Source organism: Furipterus horrens, unplaced genomic scaffold (assembly GCF_987537825.1).
Source record: "Furipterus horrens unplaced genomic scaffold, mFurHor1.1.pri manual_scaffold_11, whole genome shotgun sequence".
In the NCBI taxonomy this organism is placed as follows: Eukaryota; Metazoa; Chordata; class Mammalia; order Chiroptera; family Furipteridae; genus Furipterus; species Furipterus horrens.
Genome location: NW_028327181.1, coordinates 53,770,202 through 53,791,386, shown reverse-complemented (window position 1 = coordinate 53,791,386; position 21,185 = coordinate 53,770,202). Strand labels below are relative to the sequence as shown.

Genomic DNA, 21,185 nt, shown 5'->3' with positions numbered 1-21,185 from the left:
TTCCGCTCACTAGCCGTGTGATCTTGGCTTAACTTCCTAACACTACTGGGCCTCAGTCTCCTCACCCTTCGAATGAGAATGGTGGGGGCTGAACTAAGGACTGTAATTAAGGTTAAAGGAGGCGGCGCCCGTGACTGTGACAGTGCCCAGCAGTGACCGGCACGTGCGAATGCGCATGTTCAGCAAATGTCACTGCTGTCTCTGTAACTGGGGAGGCGGCGTGCAGACAGGCAGGGGCGACGAGGGTGGGGAGCGAGAGCAGAGCGGCACGAAGGGGGTGACCGGGCTGCCCGGCGGGACGGTCTGAGTTCGAGGGTAAAAGAAATGAAGCTTTACCAGGACGCAAGGCCTACAGGTGAGAACGAGAAGAGCGAACGACGAAGTGAGTGGCCACTGTCCGGTGGCTTGAGATCAGGGCAGGAGGGAGAGACGGGTGTAAAGGGGACTCGAGACGCTGGCAGGGCCTGGTGACCTGCTGGCAGCAGGTGAGTGACAGCAAGTCCGCAAGCCGGTCAAGGCCTCTGCGCTGAGGGTCAGGAGAGGGAGGACACCAGTGGCGGGAGGCACCGGAGGGGTCCGTGACGGGAGCTGGGAGCTGCGGCCACCCAGCTCTGTGAAGAGAATTCGTGTGCCGCTGGGAAGGGGCCACGGGCACGCCCTTTCCCCGCCAGCCCGGGGTGGCGGGGGCTGGGCGGGAGGCAGTCTGCCCGACGCCGACCGTGCCCGCGGCGAGGCCCCGGCCCGTACCCGTTTCGCCTGCTCCAGCTGCTCCGAGAGCTCCTCCAGGGCTGCCGCGTGCCTCTGCCTCACGTCCTGGATTTGAGCCTCGTGGTTCTTAGTTTCTTCCTCAAGAGCCTTCTTTAGCTCTGCCACTTCCTGTTCACGTTTTGTACTAGAGAAACATTTTTATAGAAATTCTGAATTAGTTCTCCGATTCAATTAAAATACATTTTTTTTTAAAAGTGCTGCTTTCCGGCGGCCTGTGCGCTGGTTCCTGTGGCACCAGGGACACGTCCGGGGCCAGCACAGCTCCCTCCCCACACCCGCCTCGCGGCTGAGTCACGCAGGGCGCCCCTGGGCCTTCACACCGCTCTGGGCATTCTGGTCGCACTGCAGGCCACGAACTGGGTAACACCGGTGGCACACTGCCCGCCAAGGCTCCGGCAGACACACCCATGACACTGCAAGACGGTGACTCCCGGAGAGGTTTTTGAGAGTGAGGGGGGTCAGAGGCCACATCAGTCAGGCTGCTGCGCCCAACAAAGCCGGCGCCGTTTGTCCATTCGTGGGAAAGGGCTGCAATAACTAACATCGCCCACAGCTCTACCAGGAAACGGCTTACGGCCGGGAGGCGCAGGCTGAAGGGTCGCATGCCTGGTTCAGAAAGGGTCTCTAGAATCTGATTGAGCTCGTAGCAGGTACAAGACCACACTTACAATGTCCTGAGATAAATGGAGATTTTCTCTAACTTGCTTTTGTTACAGAAACAGGGGAATCCAAAAACAAACCCCAGAATTTGAGGCTGGGAGATAGGGAGCAGGAAGCAGCTTTCAGGATGCCCTTGCATGCCTGGAGCTAGTGGCTGGATACATTGTTGCAAAGATCCGCTTTACTTCCAAGACTCAGGGAGATGGGAGGGATCTTGGACTGTGGGCTGGTATGGAAGAAGCAGACCAAGCCTAGGGAGGGTTCTGTGAATGGTCAGGACGGTGTGCAACACCCACTGTGAGAGGACACGGGGAGAGAGAGGAGGCAGGGAGGAAGAGAAAAGCAGCTGCGGACATTTTTGGGCTGGCTCTGGCTCTAGGAGGCTCTCTCTCTCAGGCTCTCTCTGGCCCTCACGCCCTCACTCGCTGGCTCTTGTGGGCTCCCTCCATCTGGCTTGGAGGAGGAGGGGTCTCCAGGCGGCTTTAAGAGGCTCTTGCCAGATTGCTTGGAGAAGGAGAGGAGATCCATGTGGCTTGCAGGAAGAAGGCAGTTTACAAGGAGGCTGAGAATCCAGGCGGTCCTGCATTGAGAGCTGGAGGGCACCACAGCACAGAAAGGACCTCCCCAATCAGAACTGAGTGATTGGCAGCTGCTGGTAAAGCTGAACTGTGCCTGGGAAGTAGGGAAACGGTGTTTCTGACTTTCCTAAGACTGGGCAGGTCTGGGAGGGGGAGGCAGGACTTTGTGTAAATAAACAATTCTTTTCCTTTTCACCAAACTCTGGTATTCAGAGTTACGATTCTGGCGGCGGGCAATCGGACCCCTAACTAAACAGCCCGATTTCAGTTGGAGCAGCCCAGGGGTTCTGTTACACTTTTAGGGTGTGAAGATCACATCAGCATCAAATGCTTTTACTTGGCTTTCTAATGTCTTTATAACTTGTTATAACATATACAGGGTAACCTGATAAACCAAAGTGATCTCACTAACTAGAAGACTTCGGCCCCACAAGTCACTCTTTAATAAAATCTGTTGATTTGAACACCATCTTTAAGCACACAGCTCGATAGATGGAAACCATTAAGATAAATATCACTCCTGCTAAGAGCTATATTAACATCAAGAACTTAAACAGCTGGAACTTGACCATGACCCTGAAGCACAGCTCTGGCAAACTTTTTCTGCCCTTGGAAACCATTTAACTCACAACCAGGAACCAGCTGGGAGAGTGAGCTGCGTGCTGCCTCCTGTGCGCACACACTTCCGCCCTTTCCCAGCGCTGTGGTGAGCCCTGCAGGGCTGGGCCAGGGGTGGGGGTCGGGGGTCGGGGGTCGGGTGGCTGAGGCGAGCTGCGCCCAGAGAAAGGGGCTCGAGCCGGCTGCCAGCTCCGGGGCGCACCACCGAGACAAAAGGCCTCGGTCAAGAGTCTTGGGGTCCAGCCTCGCTCAGCCACAGCGCAGCAGAGGTAACAGATGCACTGGCCTGGCCTGGCCTCCAGTCTTCATCCTACGTCCCAAAGGGAGCTGAAATGCCAGTGGAAGAGTGAGTGCAGTGAGGACCGTTCCTGTCACACTAACCCTGTGACGCACCACCCGGGAAGGCACTGGCGGAGAGGCAGGCGCGGCCGAGTCCTGAGCAGAGCCAGGGAGTGGGCACTTGAGTACACCCAAGGTTAAATGGAAGAAGTGATCAGACCTCTTTTCTAGTGTGCTCCAACAACCAGCTGGGAATATTTCAACAAGTCTAGTTCAGTGGTTTCCAATATGTAGAAAAGCAGATATTCCGGAGGAGGCCAGGACTCACAACTGCTAAAAGCAGTTACTCCGCTGAAGTGGGGCAGGAAGCCCCTCCCTCTGCCCGGCTCACGGGGGCCACGCCCCCACATTGCTGCCGGCTTGTAGGCTTGTACGTCCACAGGCTAGTCCTCGACAAGCAGTCACACTCACCACCTGTCTCCTCACCACCGGGCACTCTCCTGACACCACGGCCTTCTCTGCAGGCGCGGGGACGCCACCCTCCCAGGTCCCCAGAGGAGCCCGCGCCTCTCTTCCAGGGAGGGGCCCCACAGACTTCCGCGGCACACGCCCACCCTCGTCCTCCAGGTCACTTCCTCCGTCTCTGACCCCACCTGACTTCATAAAGGATTCTTGCTGTCCTTGTTTTAACCACAGCCACGCCCTCAGTGACGCGCTACCGACGCGCTACCCTTCCCATCACTCACCCCCTGGAACAGCTGGCAGAAGTGTCTGTGTGTGTGCGCACACGCGCATGTGCAAGCAGCCAGCCAAAGCAACTGGGGATTCCTGGGTGGGCCTCACACACCTGGCAGCTTGAGGAGGGAGGAGGCCAGACAGCGACCGGGAGGTCACACCTTGGTGGCTTCTATGAGGATTCTATTTGCCAAGAAGAGCCACGGATTGGCCTCTCTGCCTGCTCTACCCCCCGGCTCATTGCTCTGGCTCCCCTGTGACTTTCTGCAGGCTGGTGTGCTAAGGTCACGTGAAACTTCTCCAGCTGTGCTCCCTCGCCTGTGCTTGTCCCTTTCTTCTTGCCTACACCTGGCTGTTGGCTCATTCGCCACAGCACGTGCCGCCGCCTAATGCTCCTTCTCTGGGCGCCTGTGCTCACCTTCCTCTTCCCTGTCGGGAACGTGTACCTCCCTTCCCATCTGTTTGCTTCCTATCGTTCATGCCAAGAGGCGGCCACCGTGTCGCCCCCATTCTGCACCTGTCCCACCTATCCCTCTGGTCCTCTGCGGGTGTGGGTGAGCGCACGCCTGCCACGTCGTTCCCTTAGACTTCCATCACTGACGGTGGCTTTTCCGATCATGCCCACGCTGTAGGCTGGTTTCTTTTTAACCACTGCTACTTTGTTACTGTTCTACATGCTACCATCTCCAGGGCAGAGAGAGGATGTTCAAAACGGCAACACAGAACCCCTGTCTCTCCAGGAGCCAGCAGCTCTGCAGCACCCGTGCCAGGCCCCGGGGGAGGGACCCACAGGTGACGCGCCACCGCCTCACTCACCGCAGCTCCTGCTGAGCGGCCGTGGTGTCCAGGGTGTCCTCCAGCTCTGTCTTCAGAGCTTCCAGTTCCTCACTCAAGTCCCTTTTCTGCTTTTCTGCCTTGTTCCGTGAAGCCTTCTCAGATTCAAAGTCCTCCTGGAGTTCAGCGATCTGGGCTTGCAGCTCTCGCACGACTTTGAGCGCATTATTCTTATGGAGCGTTTCGTCGTCACCCCTGTTAAAACACGCAGGTGTGGGAGGTGCTCAGACCTGGCGCACGGATGGGTTGCTGCCCAGCTGAACCAGCCCCTAGTGCCGCTCCACTGTGGCATGAGGCTGGCGCAGCTGCACGGGGCTGCCGGGCACGCACGGAGGTGCGAGGCAATGACTGGAGGCCTGGAAGCTGGTATGGCAGAGGCAGACTCAGAATCGAGCCCTGCCCCCTTTCCAAAGGGCCAAATATCTCCATTAAAAGGTGGGACCACCTCACTTTAAGGATGAGAACATAAAAAGTTCCCTCTCAAGTCAGATGTACTAGAACCCGAGCACTGCTCAGGGCCACGGTCCAGTCTAGCCAATCGGGGACCCAGCAGGTTCGAACAAGTTCTCAGCACACACAGTAGAGAGACGCGGTCTTCCAGCCCCGACCCCACCCCCGCCTTCCCACAGTGCACCTTTCTGCTGGTGCGTGGTTTCACGCAGGGGCCTCTCCCACTGGGAAGAGGGCGAGGCCTGTGGTGAGGGAGGGGCAGCCCACAGTGGCAGCTGTGAGTGGTGGGAGCTTTAACTCCCGACTCGAGCGCTCCCCTCTCTAAGTGACAAGGCAGAAATCTGGCCAAAGTAAGACTGACAGTGATGGAGGACAGAGACATTTCTGTTATAGGACTTTGACTGTAATAAATTATAAACTCTAAGTCCTATGACTATGTAGCCAAATAGTCATTCTTTATAAAGAAATGAAAATTTTGGATAGAAATATACTTACTATATGTGATTTCCATTTTAAAAGCAAATGGTTTAGAAATGAATGGTAATTCAGTGCTTTAAGTGTATGGGGTGCATATTGTTTCTGAAAAGTGATTTTCTCTGAACTTCTAAAATGTACTGAAACTAATCTGTAATGTATAGAAAGCAAAATGATTGATATGGCAAAATCATTTTTGCTGCTGTAAATTTCCAAGGATTTCATGATATGACTATGGTTTTTAAGTGTAAATACTGAGAGCAGGTTGTGAGATTTTCTTGCTGCCCTGACATAAATGATGTACTGGGTTTTTCTGGTTCTTACGTCAAACCCAGAAACAGGGAAACTGTGAGTCCCTCTCCTGGGGTTTCTGTCTCACCCAGACATGGGACACCCTTTGGACACAAGCCCCAGAGTCACACACTCGAAGTGAAGGCCTCGTGGGGACGGCAGACCTGGCCAGGGCGCCCTGCAGCTCCTCCTCCTTCTTGGCCAGCTGGAGCTTGAGCTCGTCGATCTGCGCCTGCAGCTCAGCGATCTGATCCTGCAGGTCAGTTGTCTCTCCGTCCAGTTTCCTCTTGGCCTTTTCCAGTTCCTGGCGAGTTTTCTCCTCCTTCTTTAAGCGTTCTTTAAGGCAAGACATGAGATCCTCAATGTACTGAATCACGCACTGTATGAACAAACTCCAAATGTAAACTGATTAAAGCTGAAAAGATGCATTTTATTCAAAACCTGTCACTGCCTTGATAACACTGTACCAATAACTCAGGTCTTTTAAAACAACCCATTAAGATCAAATGGAAGGCAAGCTAAACTGCTGGGAGGAGGGCATGTTAAGGAAGAAACGGGGGGATTCTAAGGATGCCCTTTCATGGGAAGTGAACCTACACTAACAGAGCCGAAGTGACCAGAAACCTTCACGTGACACATCCACCTCTGCCCAGGCTTGGAGAGGCCAGAGCGTGTGTGTAACTGCCTGTCACCCCACTCCCCTTTCACTGGGAACCCCTGGTCAGAGCCAAGACTGCAGCTTCCAAGGACTGAGGGAGAGAGGGCAGAGTGTGGGCTGACGGGGTTAAGCTCCTTCTCTGCCCTTCCCTCTAAGATTCTGCAGAGCTTCCTTCATTAATGCCAGTGATCCTTCCACTCAAACGCTTTCCACACATGTGTTCCCCAGCGGGAACCAAGGTGCCGACAGGACGAGCGTGAGCATCAGAGGCTCAGCACGCAGCAGGGGACAGAGGTGCCTCCGCGTACGTGTGCTGCCTCGAGCCCCGACACTGCCCGCAGCCTCTAGTGGACGGAAAGGCTTTCTGTGCGCTTTCCAACGTCCACGCTCTCCTCTGTCTTTTGCAAAACTTTCTTGGATTTCCTGACCTGACTTTTGCTATCGGAGCGGGACACTGTTACCCTCCACAGCTTCTCCTGTCCCTGCCGGTCTTTATGTCAGTAAGCAGTCCCACTGTGAAGTGAAACCTAGATGCGCTTTGTAGATTAAACCCACACCAAGTCCAACGGCCTGTAAACTCAGACATAACTCGATCCCAAATATACACACAAGGGGCAATGCATTTTACCAAGAGCTAATTTTAAAAAATAAATGTTTAGAGAATAATTTATTGCTATTATACGTGGTGACCAGACCTATTCTAATAAATAAATATACAGCTTTTACTGTTACTATTCACCACGTACACTTTCTATTATTGCATGTTCTGATTAAAGTAAAATCTAAACATCTGCGTGTCACCGTCCTAAATTTTTCTAGCCCCCCCACTAACCTTCTAAATCTGAGATCATCACTTCTTGCTTATTCCTGATCTTGGCCAAGTTCTTTGACTTTTCTTCCTCTTCAGCCAGCTGAGAGGAACACTCAGCTATGCGATCTTCCATGAGTTTCTTTTCCTGAATAGAAAAAATTGCTTCAGAAAAGGCATTCACAGTAACAAGCAGAGAGTGGTATAACTTAGAAAACAAGTAACATTGGCACTACCTCCCCCAACAGATCACATGCGCCAAAAAAGGCAGGAAGGCTCCCACATCTTGGTGTTGACCCCTCAAGTCTGGCCCGGCTGCCTGGCCTTCAGGTTCCCACAACCGGTGTTGAATGAATTAATGCTTGAACAGATGGGAGCAAGTCATCAATGAATAATCAATGTGTACAAAATGTGCAAATTAAAGTCTAAAGGAGTATGAGGACATTTAGTGGATGTGAAAAATTAAATTGTTACTGTGTCTTTAGAAATCTATTCAGGTAGACTTAGAAGATTAATGCACCCGAAATCTTTTTTAGAATCTTTTGTTTGAAGCCACTTTCAATGAATATAGCAACATAAAATATTCCCTTACTTTGATAAATTTGGAATTTTGGTCCTCCAGAAGCAGAATTTCCTCCTCCATCTTCTTGATTTTGGCCTCGGCCGTCACCTTCTCCAGCTGCAGCTTCTGCCGAGCCCCTTCCTCCTCATCCAGCTGCTCCTCCAGGTCCTTGTGAAGAAGGACACGCAGTCAGTCTCCGCTCCTTCTCCACAAAATTCTCCCACACGTTAATAACCAAAGGGAGTGTATTAAATACCAACTGGGGATTTTCAGAATGGCAAAGATATATTTATATATATTTTAAAAATAATTTTATTTATTTATTTATTTATTTTTAGAGAGGGGGAAAGGAGAAAGAGGGAGAGAAACATCGCTGTGTGGTTGCCTCTCACTCGCACCCTCAACTGGGGACCTGACGTGCAACCTAGTCATGTGCCCTGACTGGGAATCGAACCAGTGACATTTGGCTCGCAGGCCAACGCTCAATCCACTGAGCCATAGCAGCCAGGGCTAAGGATATTTTTTAAAATATGAAATGCAGTTATGTAAAACAGACATTTGTGTGAACTACAGGTTCAAGTACAAACTGGGCCAATCCTTCTGGAAGCCAATATGAGAAAGTGCAGCGAGCTCTGAAAAGAAGCACTGCTTGTAAGCCAGCGATTGAGGAAATAGTCACAGATGTGATTCATATAAAAAAAGTGAAATATGTATATTATTGAGGAACTATGAACATGCTACATAAAAGTCTTAGTAATTAAAATTTGGCGTATTTATAAAATGGGATAACATATAGTAATTAAAGTTCCTATTTTGGAATAATTAGTGACACAGAGAAATATGAACAATACAGTAGAACTACCCCAAACATATACTTAGTTATCTGTAGTCCACACACGTGTTTGGCCAGCAGGAGAGAGGACAAGAACATAACAACTGAGTGGCAGTGAGAAACGGCTGTCCCAGTGCAAGCGTGCCTTTCACAACATGAGCGTGTCACCAAACTAGGTGTGATTCTAGTGCTTACACATGTTTTTACTGTCACACACCTCTCTTTATTTCATACTCTAACGTTATTGAACACAGTACCATACATTATTGAACAGGGTTGTATATACAAATCAATATGTGGTCAATCTAAAAAACTTTCAAGATAACTTTGGCTAAATAAAATAATTTACTCGTGGTTGATTCTGAAAGGACACACTTGCAAAAGATGAATGTCTTATTATGTAAACTTCAAACATGTATGAAGTACACAGAAAAGCACAGTGAGCCCCACAGAGGTGCACCCACTGACCCTAACGAGCACCAGCTCCCAGCCAATCTCATCTCCTGTCTCCACCTCCTCCCCTCTGCCCTAGCATTATTTTGAATGCAAACCCCAAATATCATATTTCATCTGTAAAAACTTGAGACAGTATCTCTAAAAGATAAAGACCACTTAAACATACATTTGTTTATTTAAATTAAAATCCAAATAAGGGTCACACACTGTGATCAAACCTCATAGGCAAAACAAAAACAAAAATAAAAAGGGAAAGGAGCAGTAAGTTTGGGTTTCCAAGGTCCATGCAGTTAATAAAACCTTGGATATTTCATAAGAGAAAAATAAACATACTTAATAATGACAATATTATCATAATATTTTTGGAATGTTTCTGAATGAGTTTTACGTGTCAAAAAGGGAGAATGCTACATTAAGATGACAGTGCAAAAAACTAGAAATGTAAAAGAGTCTGGTAAAGAATGTGAAGATAAAGAGACCTGGAAAACCAAACAAAACAAAAACACACCCTGTTCCTACAAGGACATATGATTTCCTAAAGAGAGTAGAGAAATGCAAGTTATTTCATTTGAAGTTGTTGAAATTTAGACTTTATATTAAAAAACAGGTTGGGGAGATTACAAATGAATTTGGCTGTCCATCCTCTACATGAGTAAAATATATTACTGAAATGAACACATGTTCTTAAAGAGAAAAGAAAATCAAAACTGTTGATAATGCCACAAAGGAAAACTCACTGTTGTTGGTGGATATTATTCCAGGTCTTCTGTATGTTCCAATATAATATCACACATATAAATTTATAAGTTTTATATCTTAAAGTAGATCTTATTGTGAATTCCCATGAAAATAAACATATTTATATTTATAATGTATAGCATTACCACGATTTATAATCCCCCAATGTTAGATAATTAGAAGGCTTCCATTGATTTAATCTTAAAATAAAGTCTAGACTTAGAATTGCTAGAGTAAAGGTTATGCACTTTTTATAGCTTTTGTGATATTCCGTTAATTTATTATGAAATATTTGAAAGCTGTTTATGTTGAAGAATGGAAAGTGTCCAGATGATTTACTGTAGCGGGTATTAGCCAAGGAAATAATATATCTTTTGTGGTTTTGACAAACGTCTGAATTGCCTGTGTTTTGCACTAAGTTATGGGGTAAGAGAAAAGGGGGAGACATGGAAGAAAGTAAGCTTGAAGCAACGGCAGCAGATACAGATGCCCCGACACTCAAGAGCATCCTGGAGAGGCTGAGGGGAGGACGGCCCAGGTGCGGGCAGAGGACTAGCTGCCTCACCTGTCCAGGTATTCAACCACAGAGACAGCTGTGCTTCCTGTGAGTGCGGTCTGAGCTCTGTAAGAAAGTAACTACCAGGAGGGGCTCAGTGATTTATTCCAACTCCTGGCCACCTCCTGCATCCGTGCTGAATATTTCTTGTGAACCAAACCCCCTCGTAGGTGCCTATCTAATGAGCAGAGTGAGCAGCAGAAATATTAGTGACAACACAAAGAACAAATGAGGTTCCCTACAGAAGGCTATGGACCCTGGGAGATTTCTACTTTGAGTCACTTTGCATACTGTAAGATGCCACGTCAGAACAGTAAAAGATTCCTATTCAAAACAACGAATCTATGTTTGAAGGAACTCTGTTACTTGTGCACTTGGAATGATGGTCATCTTTTAAGAGTAGGTACGTGACTTGGGAGTGGTGAACACACAATACAATCTGCACATGATGTAATACAGAACTGTACACTAGAAACCTATGTAATTTTATTAACCAATGTCATCCCAATAAATTCTATAAAAGGAGTAGGAACTTATAACGTAGATTCCTTTTGCCCCTAAATGCACCTTAAGAATCCAAACCCAGAAATTTTATTTATTCAATAGATTCACCTAGATAACCCCAAATACACTCCTAAAAATAAATAAACAAACAAATAAATAAATAAAATCAGATACCTGAATATGTGCTTGCATTTTTTTCTTTTCATTTTGGAGGATTTGGTTTCTTTCTTCTTCTTCTTCAACCCTAGACTCCAAGTCATGTAGAATCTCTTCTAATTCCTGCTTTTTAGCAGCAAGTCTCGCTCTCATCTCTTCTGCTTCTGCAAAGAGCTCAGTCTCTGCTTGTAGTTGCTCTGCAAGGATATTCTTTTCTTCTAAAAGCTGCAACCACAACAAAGGGTCCAGTACTATGACAGTGCCCAGTATATACACAGATACTCAAGATTTCAGCGGTCAATACACCTCACCAGAGAAACGCAAAGTTAGAAATATATTAACATTACTGGCAAAACTTTCAAATATGTCTTTGGCTGTAGCAAAATAAGCTAAATGAAAACACTTTTGGTTGTTTCTGTTGTCTCTCAGGTTATCTTGAAAGTAATACGTATTCAATTCATGCTATTTTAGGAATTCCCATTCTTCTATTAAGGTAACTTACAAAGGGACAGAAAAACAGGAGAGGGAAAACATTCAAGTGCAGTCAAGTTCATGGTGGGTACTAATGCTGTTGGATACCAAGTGCTAGGCTTTGGCCTTCATTGTGAATCTTTTTGGCCTTGAACACCATAATCCCGTTACTGTCATCTATAAACACTTCCTGGGCCTCTAGCTCTGTCCATAAAGGACAGCTGCCTGGGAAAGGGACACTCATTCGAGACCACCGTGGCTGAAGAAGAGGCAGGTGGCGGCCTTGTACTAGTTCATCCTGTTACTTTTTTCTGTTTCCCTCATGAACAGTCACGGGAAGGTGATTGATTACTGGGAGTTTCACTGAAAATGGGCGTTGAACACATGCCTAATAGCAAACACGATCAACTGTGTGTCCCAAAGAATAGCAAAGGCAAAAATGCAAGAGGTAAGGTTGATTTGGTTTCTATAAAACCAAATCCGTGTCATGAGGTATCTGTCGCATCTGTTCTCAGATGCCTACGCTTTGGACAGGAATGAAAAACACCCGCCAAGTAAGACGGTGTGGTCGGTGCACATCAACGGGAGCCCTCACGTCACCTGGGGAGGTGTGCGCCCGGATGGAGGCCCTGCACATACCTGCTGGTGCTTCCTCTCCATTTCCTCAAGCTCCCCTTCCACCTTTGTCTGCTTCTCCTTCACCTTCAACAGCTCTTCGTCTTTGGCCTGAAGTTCTTCCTCTTGGCGAGTAACTTGCAGGAGTGGCTTCACCTATGACAAAATGAAGCAGTTTATCATCACAACTCCTTCCTACGGGCCCTTACTGGTGAAACGCTGCTCCTCAGAACGAAGCCCAGGAACCCACCTTCGTGAAGACGCGCCACCACTGCCAGTGTCGCAGTTTCAGGTACGCGGCACAGTTCCGCTGTAAGACCTTTAAGGCACTTAGTTGTTGCTGCTTCTTGGCAAAGGCCCTGAGGAGTGGTAAGAAAAATTTATTGTGTAAAGAAAAATGTGTCTCAATAGCTATTGCCATAAGACCACTGCCAAAGGCAAACATTCTCATGTGGCTTGAGGGTATGAGTACATCGATCAGGCGAACCACACAGGGAAGTGGGACTGCCTACGCGAGTCCCTTTGAGTGCATGAGCCTGCCCGGCTGACCCCAAGCACGTGTCACGGACACCCTGTCCTTTCTTCAGAGATGCTGCCCTGACAGTGTTCTGCCACTGACCCACGTACGCATACGCGTGCATACCCCTGTGTGTGAGCAAGTCCCCTTCTTTCCTGAGGCAATGAACACAGTGTGACAGGCTCCTCTCGTTCCCTTTGCTGGTGTGCATTATTTCTCCTTTATCAGCCATGTCCTTTTTCCCTTGATCTGTCACAAGAGAAACATTCCTCCCCCTTTCATGATCACCCACTTACTTTCGGGCTAGGTAGCCTCTGCAAACAGCCTGGAAGAAGATAATGATGTCAGTGATTTTTAAATCCCTTTCTTCCTCTAAGTGTGCCAGAACTCCAGCTCTGAAAAATATCTTGCTCTGTCCAATTCTGTACAAGTTTGGGTCCAATTCTAAAGCTCGGATCTAAAAGAGAAAGAGTTTGTTTATTTTTTGTTACAGAAAAAGATATCAATAGCCCACAAACCAGAAAAATCAAGAAAAGCTTACCATTCGTTCACAAGCCTGTTTGCCATCCATAAAACCTTTTGGAATAGCATTCGGAGTTAGGATCTCATATCTGCAAGAAAAGCAGCCAAAAGATTTTTTGTAAAAATTTGTGAAAATGTTTACTTACTACCTGTGAGTTCTGCTTTCTCTAAGAGGTAATAATATTACAGGTAAGAAGTGACTAGGTGATAACCAGATTTTCTATTTCTGAAAGTAAGCAACAAAATGAATATGAGGCTAATTCTCCCACATCAAAGACTAGGTATAAAAATTGTGGGAGAGAAGAATAAAAGCAGAGTATTTTAAAAAATGTTTTTATCCCCCACCCCAAATTTTTGCATCCTTTAAATGTAAGGGGAATCTGGCTCCTTGTACACTGATTTGTAGGTATTTATTTAACAGAAAAGGCGGTGACAGCAATGCTCAGAGGCCTCTGTTTAGAACATTTGAAAGCACCAGGGTGACATTCAAAATAGCACTGGTCTGGGTACATATCGTCACTAAGCTGTGCACTTTATAATAGCTATGTATGGTGCCAGGCAGGTCCTGGAAATATTGGGGGGAACACTTTGTAAAGCACTGATTATCTAACCACTATGCTCCACACCTAAAACTAATACCAAGTAATACTGAATATAAACTATAATTGAAAAAAAAAAAAAATTTGTGCACTTTATGTAGATTACACCTCAATAAAAATCAAGTTGAGCAAATCGATAGTTGGCTATACTAAAGAATAAATCCTCATTATATCAATCAACCTCGCACTCCAGATGCCAATTACACTCCTTTTCCCCTATCCATAATAACTAAAAATCTACCAGACTGTTTATCATACAATGGGGGCCACAATAAGGGCTTGCCCCAAACCTGTAATAAGGATGAGAATAATTTCTCAACTGGATTCCTCTGGAACGTGGGAGAAAGAGCCCTTCTCTGCCCTGCAGCCCTGTTTGGTCTATGGGACAACAAGTGCTGTCACAACTGAAAATCCAGTTTCCAGGAGAGAAAAGGAAAAAAGCAAACTAAATATTAAAGAAAATTACACGATACATTTAAAAAATAAATCTCCCATCATGTGTCCTCATCAATTTCTATTGCATCCGTGTCTATGGATAGTTCTCCCCTCTGTCTTTCCTTTATCCTTCTTTTCTAATCTATCCTGTTCCCTGCTCTGTATCAGCAAAAGCACTGTAAGTGCATGTACGCACATGCACACACCGTAGAAAAAATACAGACATTTGCACATAAGCACAGACATATTCATTGAGTCATATACCACTTAACAGGAGAAGTGTGTTGCTAGGCGATTTTGGGGTTGTGTGAACATCAGAGTGCACACACACAAGCCTGGATAGTGTAGCCCACCACACACCTGGACTGTATGGTGTAGCCTAGTGCTCCCAGGCTACAGGCGTGCACAGCACGAGACCAAATCACGTACAGAGAAAACGGTGTAATCAGAGACCCGGTAAACATGAGACGAACGAGGCTGCTGCCAACGAAATGTGGCACCGTTTCGCAGCAAACATTTTCTTAACAAATAGAAAGTAGACTCTAAAACAGCGATAAAAAGTATAGTATTTAAGTACATAAACCTATAATCATTTATTACATTATGAAGTATTTTGTACTGTACATCATTGTACGTGCCACACTTCTATACAAATGGCAACTCAGCAGGTTCGTTTATACCCACATCCCCACAAACACACGAGTAACGTGTTGTGCTGTGACCTTACAGTGGCTGGGAGGTCACCAGGTGATAGGAGTTTTTTCAGCTTTATTGTAATCTGTGTATATGTGGCCTGTCACATATATGGCTTGTCGTCAGTCAAAATGTCATGTGGCACATGACTGTGTTTTTATAATTTTAGCTTAAAAGATAATTATGTTTAAATTTAAATCCCAGACAGAAGTGTTTAAATGAGGTAACTAAGTTCTCAGCCTTAAATGGTTATTGCCCAATGACACCAGGACCCCAGAGACAGTCTTTGGCGCCCCCACAGCAGTCACCGGCACATTTGGCCCTCGATGCTCCTGACCAACGGGAAAGGTAACAATGACCATCCCTTCCCACAGGAAAAGAAAACCGAAACTACCCAGAGAGCAGGATCAGCAGTTCCTCATTATCTCCCTGTTTCCATGCATATTAAGATAAACTTTGATACATACGGAAAAAAGGTAAACGTTAGCAATACCTCTGTCTGAATTCCTGGAAAACGATCCGGTTGGGGAACCCCTGGCGACAGATTCTGATCCCTTCCAGGACACCGTTACAGCGCAGCTGATCCAGCACCAGATGCGGATCCAGTTTTCCAGCCTAATGAGGCAAAGGAGAGTTTTATACTTCAGTCATTACAACCTGGCCCAGATCACTTTTAAGTGCCGCCTAGGTTTCACTTGACACATACCCGCTTCTCGTGATTTGGGATGATGCAGCGAACAAAGTTAGGGTTGGTGTTGCGGAGAGTGGCCATCAGCTTGGTGAGCGACTCTTTGTAGAGCTGTCCGACGGTACGAAACATGCCCTTTTTGGTTTTATATGCAGAGCCGAAAGCTGTCTCAGTCATCCCAGTGACTTGATCCAGACCCACGATACGATCCACTGGTGAGAATAAAAAGGAAAAGGAAGAGAAGTCAGATCTGACCCTTGCACAGGGGGCGGGAAGACAGTGATAGTGCAGCAGCACAAGCTTTGTGGACGGATGAGGAGAGGCGCCGTAGAGGCAGGGCGGTCAGCATTCTCAGACACTGCGCAAGCCGTGGAGCCAACAGCCACGCGCGTCTACGGCGGGATGCCGGGGCGCTCTGCCCGCTTCACGCCGCGCACCAGCAGATGCCTTCCGCTGCGCTACCTCCGGGAATTCACTGTCTTTGATAACATTTTGCCTGTTACATACACAATTATTTGGTAAATGAGAGATTGCTGGCTGGCATTATTGATACATAAACTGATACTCTGGCAAGTCTCAGAATAGGAAATGGCTTATAAAGATGTACATAAAATTATATGACTGTACAAACAAGTCCACTTAATGAATATGGCTCAGGGATGGGGGACCAGAGTCATCTCTTGCTAGTCATAAGAATTTCAGTAAAAAAAGCCATTCAAGTTGCAGGAAGATTAGATTCATCAGTTCAGATATTTAGGAACGAGTAAACTTTGGCTCTCTCCTCAAAGCACGAATAACACTTACTAAACAGCAAGAACACAAAATAGGAGTCTCCTAAAAGGAATCAGTGCCTACGCTAAGTTTAATGATGGTTAAACTTCTCAGATGCTTTGCCCTTATTAGAGCAGCTGACATTTTACATTATCCACACAGACCTAACACTTCTAATGATGGGATTATACATGGAAGTCCAACACAAGCGCGCCAGTCGCTAGCCCTACACACTTGGTGCATAATATGCTCTCATATAAAAATTGTTAAACAAACAAAACACCCTACTGAAATATTTTAAAATAGCGACTGAACTACCCTATTAATGCCCCTTTCAATTTTCACGGCCACCTCCATTTCTTTCATTTGTTCCCCAGAACAGAAGGTACACGGGGACCTGGCACTGTGCGAAGTGCTTTCTGATCAAGATCTCGTTCAAGGCTTGATTTCCAATGGGATTTTTACAGAAGAGAAAACCATGACCCAGGAGGTTAGGTAACTTCAAGTTACGCAGGATGCTGGGAGAAGGGGGATAAGATGGGACTCGCTGCCAGGCCCGCGCATGCACACTGTAGTGCCATTAGCCTGTGTGAAGCCCCCGGACTCGGGGTTTAGGTCAAAGCTGCTTCTGCTTGTGCTCCAGAGTCTGTCTGCCATCCGCTTCAAGAGACCGCTTTTCTCTCCTGCGCCTTTGACCTGTCCGCCTTGACTTGCTCTGCCAAAACACAGCACCAACCCCACCATGCGTGCACCATGCAACAATGAGCTTTCTGAAACTCCATCTGCTCCCTTTTCTTCCTGCCCCTTCAGAGCCAGGCTTCTTCCTGGAGAGGCAGGCCCTCAGCTCTCCCACCAACTTTGCACGCGGAGCCTGGCCTGCAGCCCGCCCTCCCCCCGCCACCTGACACTGCTCAGGCCGCGGCCGGGCAAGCGCGCACAGCCCGGCAGCGTTTGTTTTTCCTGACCCTGTACGTTTACCTGCTGCCCATCACAGCAACATTCTGAAACCTGTCTCCTGGCTTCTTGTATGAACTCCATCTTTTTTGACCTCCGTCTACCTCTGATGACTTCTCTTCTGCTTTCCCAGCACATCACGGCACTCACTAGGGGCCCGAACTCAACTCACCTGAAATCCTTTCTGGACTAAGGCAAGATGCAAGTACAGGTATATGTTATGTGACCTGCTTTTCTGAAGCCACAGCCTCCTCCTGGGTGACTACACTTGTGACTTTAATTAGCTACACCTGACTCCCCAGCACCAGTTACCAAAAACACCTGTGTTCTCTCCACCCAGAACTACCTCTGCCCTCCACAAATTCTCGTTAAGTGCCTATCAGGCCCGCTTTTACAACATCGCATCTCTCGCACCTAGAGCAATGTCTGTCATATAGCAGGCTTGAAACATACATGTTAGTGAATAAAGGAAATAAAATACATTTACAATTACAAAGTAAGAAATGCACTGAAAGAAAAGAACAAGATGCTGTGAGAGAGATGGGCAGTTAGGGAGGAAGGAGCCAGGAGAGTGGGAACAGCACGTGCGAAGGACCAGCGGCAGGAAGAAGTGAGAGCAGATGGTGCCAGTGAAGCCCTATGAGAAGAAGGGATACTCCCTCTGGCTCCTAAATATAGAATGGCCCGGGGCAGAGGTTGGGGAGACCAGAGAGCTGACTGTGGTAGTAGTCCAGGTTCTAAGAAAGATGAGAGTAGCTTGAACTAGTAAGATTACAAAGGAGATAGACAGAGAAGGAAAATTCAAAACATATTTTGGTGGGAGACTTGACTTGCTTTAATGATTAACTTGATAGGAAAACAAGGGAGGGGATATGTCAAGAATAACTCCTAGGATTTTGGCATGAGCAACTCAGTGGCTTGTGGGGCCTGCCATTGGGACGGTGGGGACAAGTGGGTTCTGTGGGTAGGAAGACAGGATCCAAACTCCATGTAAGTTTGGGGTGCCTGGGAGACATTACGGTGGAGATGAGACATCAAGTGGACATTCCAGTCTGTTGCTAAGAAGACGGGTCTACACCAGGAAGGCGAATTTGGGAGGTGCTGACTTAGCGTTTAAAGTTATGCGACCCAATAAACCATCTACAGGGCGAATGGAAAGACCCAAGGCCTGGGAGCAAGCCCCAGGGAGCTGGGGAGAGCAGCAAGAGCTAGACAAGGAGAACGAGGGGTGGGAGGACAGAAGACCAATTCCCCAAACTAGAGGACGTCCTCTGCCCCACCTCTATCCTGCCCCCCCACCCCGATTTCCTACACAGATGTGACCACCTTTACTCAACCTAGAAAGCAGGAGCCAGACTCGATCCCTCTCACATCCAGCTGCTCAGCCATCGGTCAGGCCAAACTTCCAAGTGTCTTCGATTCATCCTCGCCTGTCCACTGCCCTAGATTGGGCTCTAACCTCTCACCTGGCTCCTGCAATAACCTGCTAACTGGCTCCTTCCCCTGGCCTCACTCTCCCGTTCCTGCTCTCCCCCTGCCGCCACGATGGTCTCTGCATGTTTGCCTCGGGTCCCAGAGTAACGAAGAACAAATGGTTCTAAAAGACAAAACTAAACAACATGCTACTTATTCCTATAAGTAAAATCCTTCATTTTCTCTGACAGCTTACAGGACATGGTCCAAATAACTGAGCCCAGTAATCTAACACAGCAATGAACTCAACTCAGGAGTCAGAAACACCGCCACTCAGAGCTGTGGGATCTGGAGGCAAGTTACCGGACTGCTCCAAGCCTCAGTGTCTTCTGCTGTGAAATGCAGCTAGTGTGCCCCAGCTCAGGATTGGGGGTGCCCGCAAAACATTCCACTACTCAGTTTAGGTACCTCCCTTGCCATATTCCCACACAGGCCGGAGCAGGACCCTCGAGTCTCCGTCCTTCTCTCTGTGCCTAGAATGCAGACCCCTCCTCCTAGCGATTCTGGCAAACGCTCAAAGGCTTTAGCCTCCCTTCTTTACCCAGCTACCTGTTCTGAGGCTCTGATTTCCACCTGCCTCCAGGCTCTGCTTCAAACCACCTAGGCCAGATCCTCGGGACCACTTCACTCCATTCTGTGTATCTTCTTGCTGTCGGAGCTTCCCCTGGACGCTTGTCCAGCGTCTAACATAAGCAGGGCCCGGGGAGCCACCCCCTGGTGTTTCCGCACCCCTCTGCCTACCGGCTTAGACTACTTCTTCTGCCTCCCCCTGCGCCCAATGCTGGCCTGAACGTGGTGCCCAGCACATGTAGCTATTGAATTAATCTATTTAATATCTGTTGGATGAACACAAAATTACCCCCAAAACAAGTCACCCGCACCATAATGGAGGAGGCACTGTGCCTACTGTGTGGGGACGCTGCACACTGGGTTGTAGATCTCTGGCCTGCTCTTCTCACAACGTGACGGTGGTCTAACAAGGCAGGCCCCAGCGGGAACTGCTTTTTACAATAATAACCAGAAAACAGAATCATAATGCACCTGATTTTCAATTTATTTTTAATAAAGGTAATTCAAAGCTCAACATTCAGCATGCTTTGGACATTTGGTTCTTTTTTTTTTAATTCAAAAATTTAAACTTAGGGTTAACTTCCACCAATGAGCGAAATTATCTTGTGGGTAAAACACACTTTGGGAACTGCATTCAATGATTTGGGCCACACTAATAATATGTGGTTTCACTAAAAAAATAAAATTAAAATAAAAAATAAAAAATTCAAGACTATAACCACTATTTTACAAAAATGCTTTCTTGTTGAAAATGGCTCAAACAGGAATCAGAGAAAAATGCAAAGACAAGATTTTAGGAGCAACTTGCAACAGACACCACTGCTCCTTCCAGGACCTACTGCCGCTGCGCAAGCCTCCGAGTGGCTCACGGCCCACGGTTTCTGGGCAGAGAACAACTCTGCTTGTCTCCCTGCTACAAACCCTTCCATCCCAGGTACCGGGAGAGCCTGGTCATGGCTACTGGCGGGCACTGTGATTCATTGCCTGGTTGCCCAGTAGCCTGAAAAGATTTCAAAGCATTTTATGCAAACACTTAATTTGTTAACCTACGAAAACCTATTTGGACAGTGAGAAATCTGATGAGCTCCACAGACCTGCAATCTGTAAGGGCATATTAGTTTAAAAGAACAAAAATGCAATTTGTGATAATCTAGCTCATAAAACTATCATTATTAACAGTTTTTAAAAAATAAGGAATGACATTGACTAGTGCCAGAACGCTTAGCTGGCCTACAACCGCAGGAGACAAGAGGTATATGAGATTTTCATGTTCTTCAAATCAGTGCATGGGCCAAAACACTGGTGTTCCCAAGTTTAATTTAAAGTATTTAAGCCAGTTCTTCCAAAACTCACTGCAGTTAATATAGCTAAAAACCAAAAAAAGGGAGAAAAACTTACTTTAATGTTAATTTTAATAGCCAGATGATGATAAATAAAAACCCCATCAAATACCCCTTCAAAAGGCCTCTGGTACCTGGCACCATTCTAGGCACACAGCATGTTCTCAATATTCATTTAAACCAATGAAGACAATCCTACTCTAACATACACTAAAATGTAACTAGCAGTTAAAACCAAAGTCAGAAACAAATACTTAGCTGCTATCAATTCCCAGAAACAATCTTAACGTCAAACAGAATATCTCCATAATGTTCCTATGACACAGTAAGAACACATTTACAATGCTTACATAACTGTTAATTGTTCTACAATATTTGGAAATCTTTAGGGAAACTGCAGGAAGTCCAGAGGTTGACAGCAGTATTCCTTCTCCCAAGCACCAGTGTTAAGTTGAACTTGAACTTGTCTCCTTTTCCTCCCTCATCTGTACTGTCCCATCCCCTGCAGAAGCCAAAGCTGCTGGGCGAACAGGAAGCCCATTCATCCACTCCTGCTCTCGCTTACTCTCCTTGGCAGGTC

General features: G+C 47.0%; 1 protein-coding gene across 1 annotated transcript in view; it reads right to left on the bottom strand.

The window, feature by feature from the left end:
* MYH10 (myosin heavy chain 10) overlaps positions 1-21,185 on the bottom strand; it is a 139,457-nt gene that overhangs the window by 22,419 nt on the left and 95,853 nt on the right. The window contains exons 16-27 of the mRNA XM_090291349.1: positions 15,516-15,709; positions 15,303-15,424; positions 13,102-13,171; positions 12,857-13,017; positions 12,294-12,402; positions 12,068-12,199; positions 10,976-11,182; positions 7,746-7,883; positions 7,178-7,301; positions 5,852-6,023; positions 4,455-4,667; positions 748-892 (exon numbers count right to left, since the gene is read on the bottom strand). Of these exons, the coding sequence (XP_090147475.1) occupies positions 748-892; positions 4,455-4,667; positions 5,852-6,023; positions 7,178-7,301; positions 7,746-7,883; positions 10,976-11,182; positions 12,068-12,199; positions 12,294-12,402; positions 12,857-13,017; positions 13,102-13,171; positions 15,303-15,424; positions 15,516-15,709 (1,787 nt within the window). The remainder of the gene's footprint in view (positions 1-747; positions 893-4,454; positions 4,668-5,851; positions 6,024-7,177; positions 7,302-7,745; positions 7,884-10,975; positions 11,183-12,067; positions 12,200-12,293; positions 12,403-12,856; positions 13,018-13,101; positions 13,172-15,302; positions 15,425-15,515; positions 15,710-21,185) is intronic.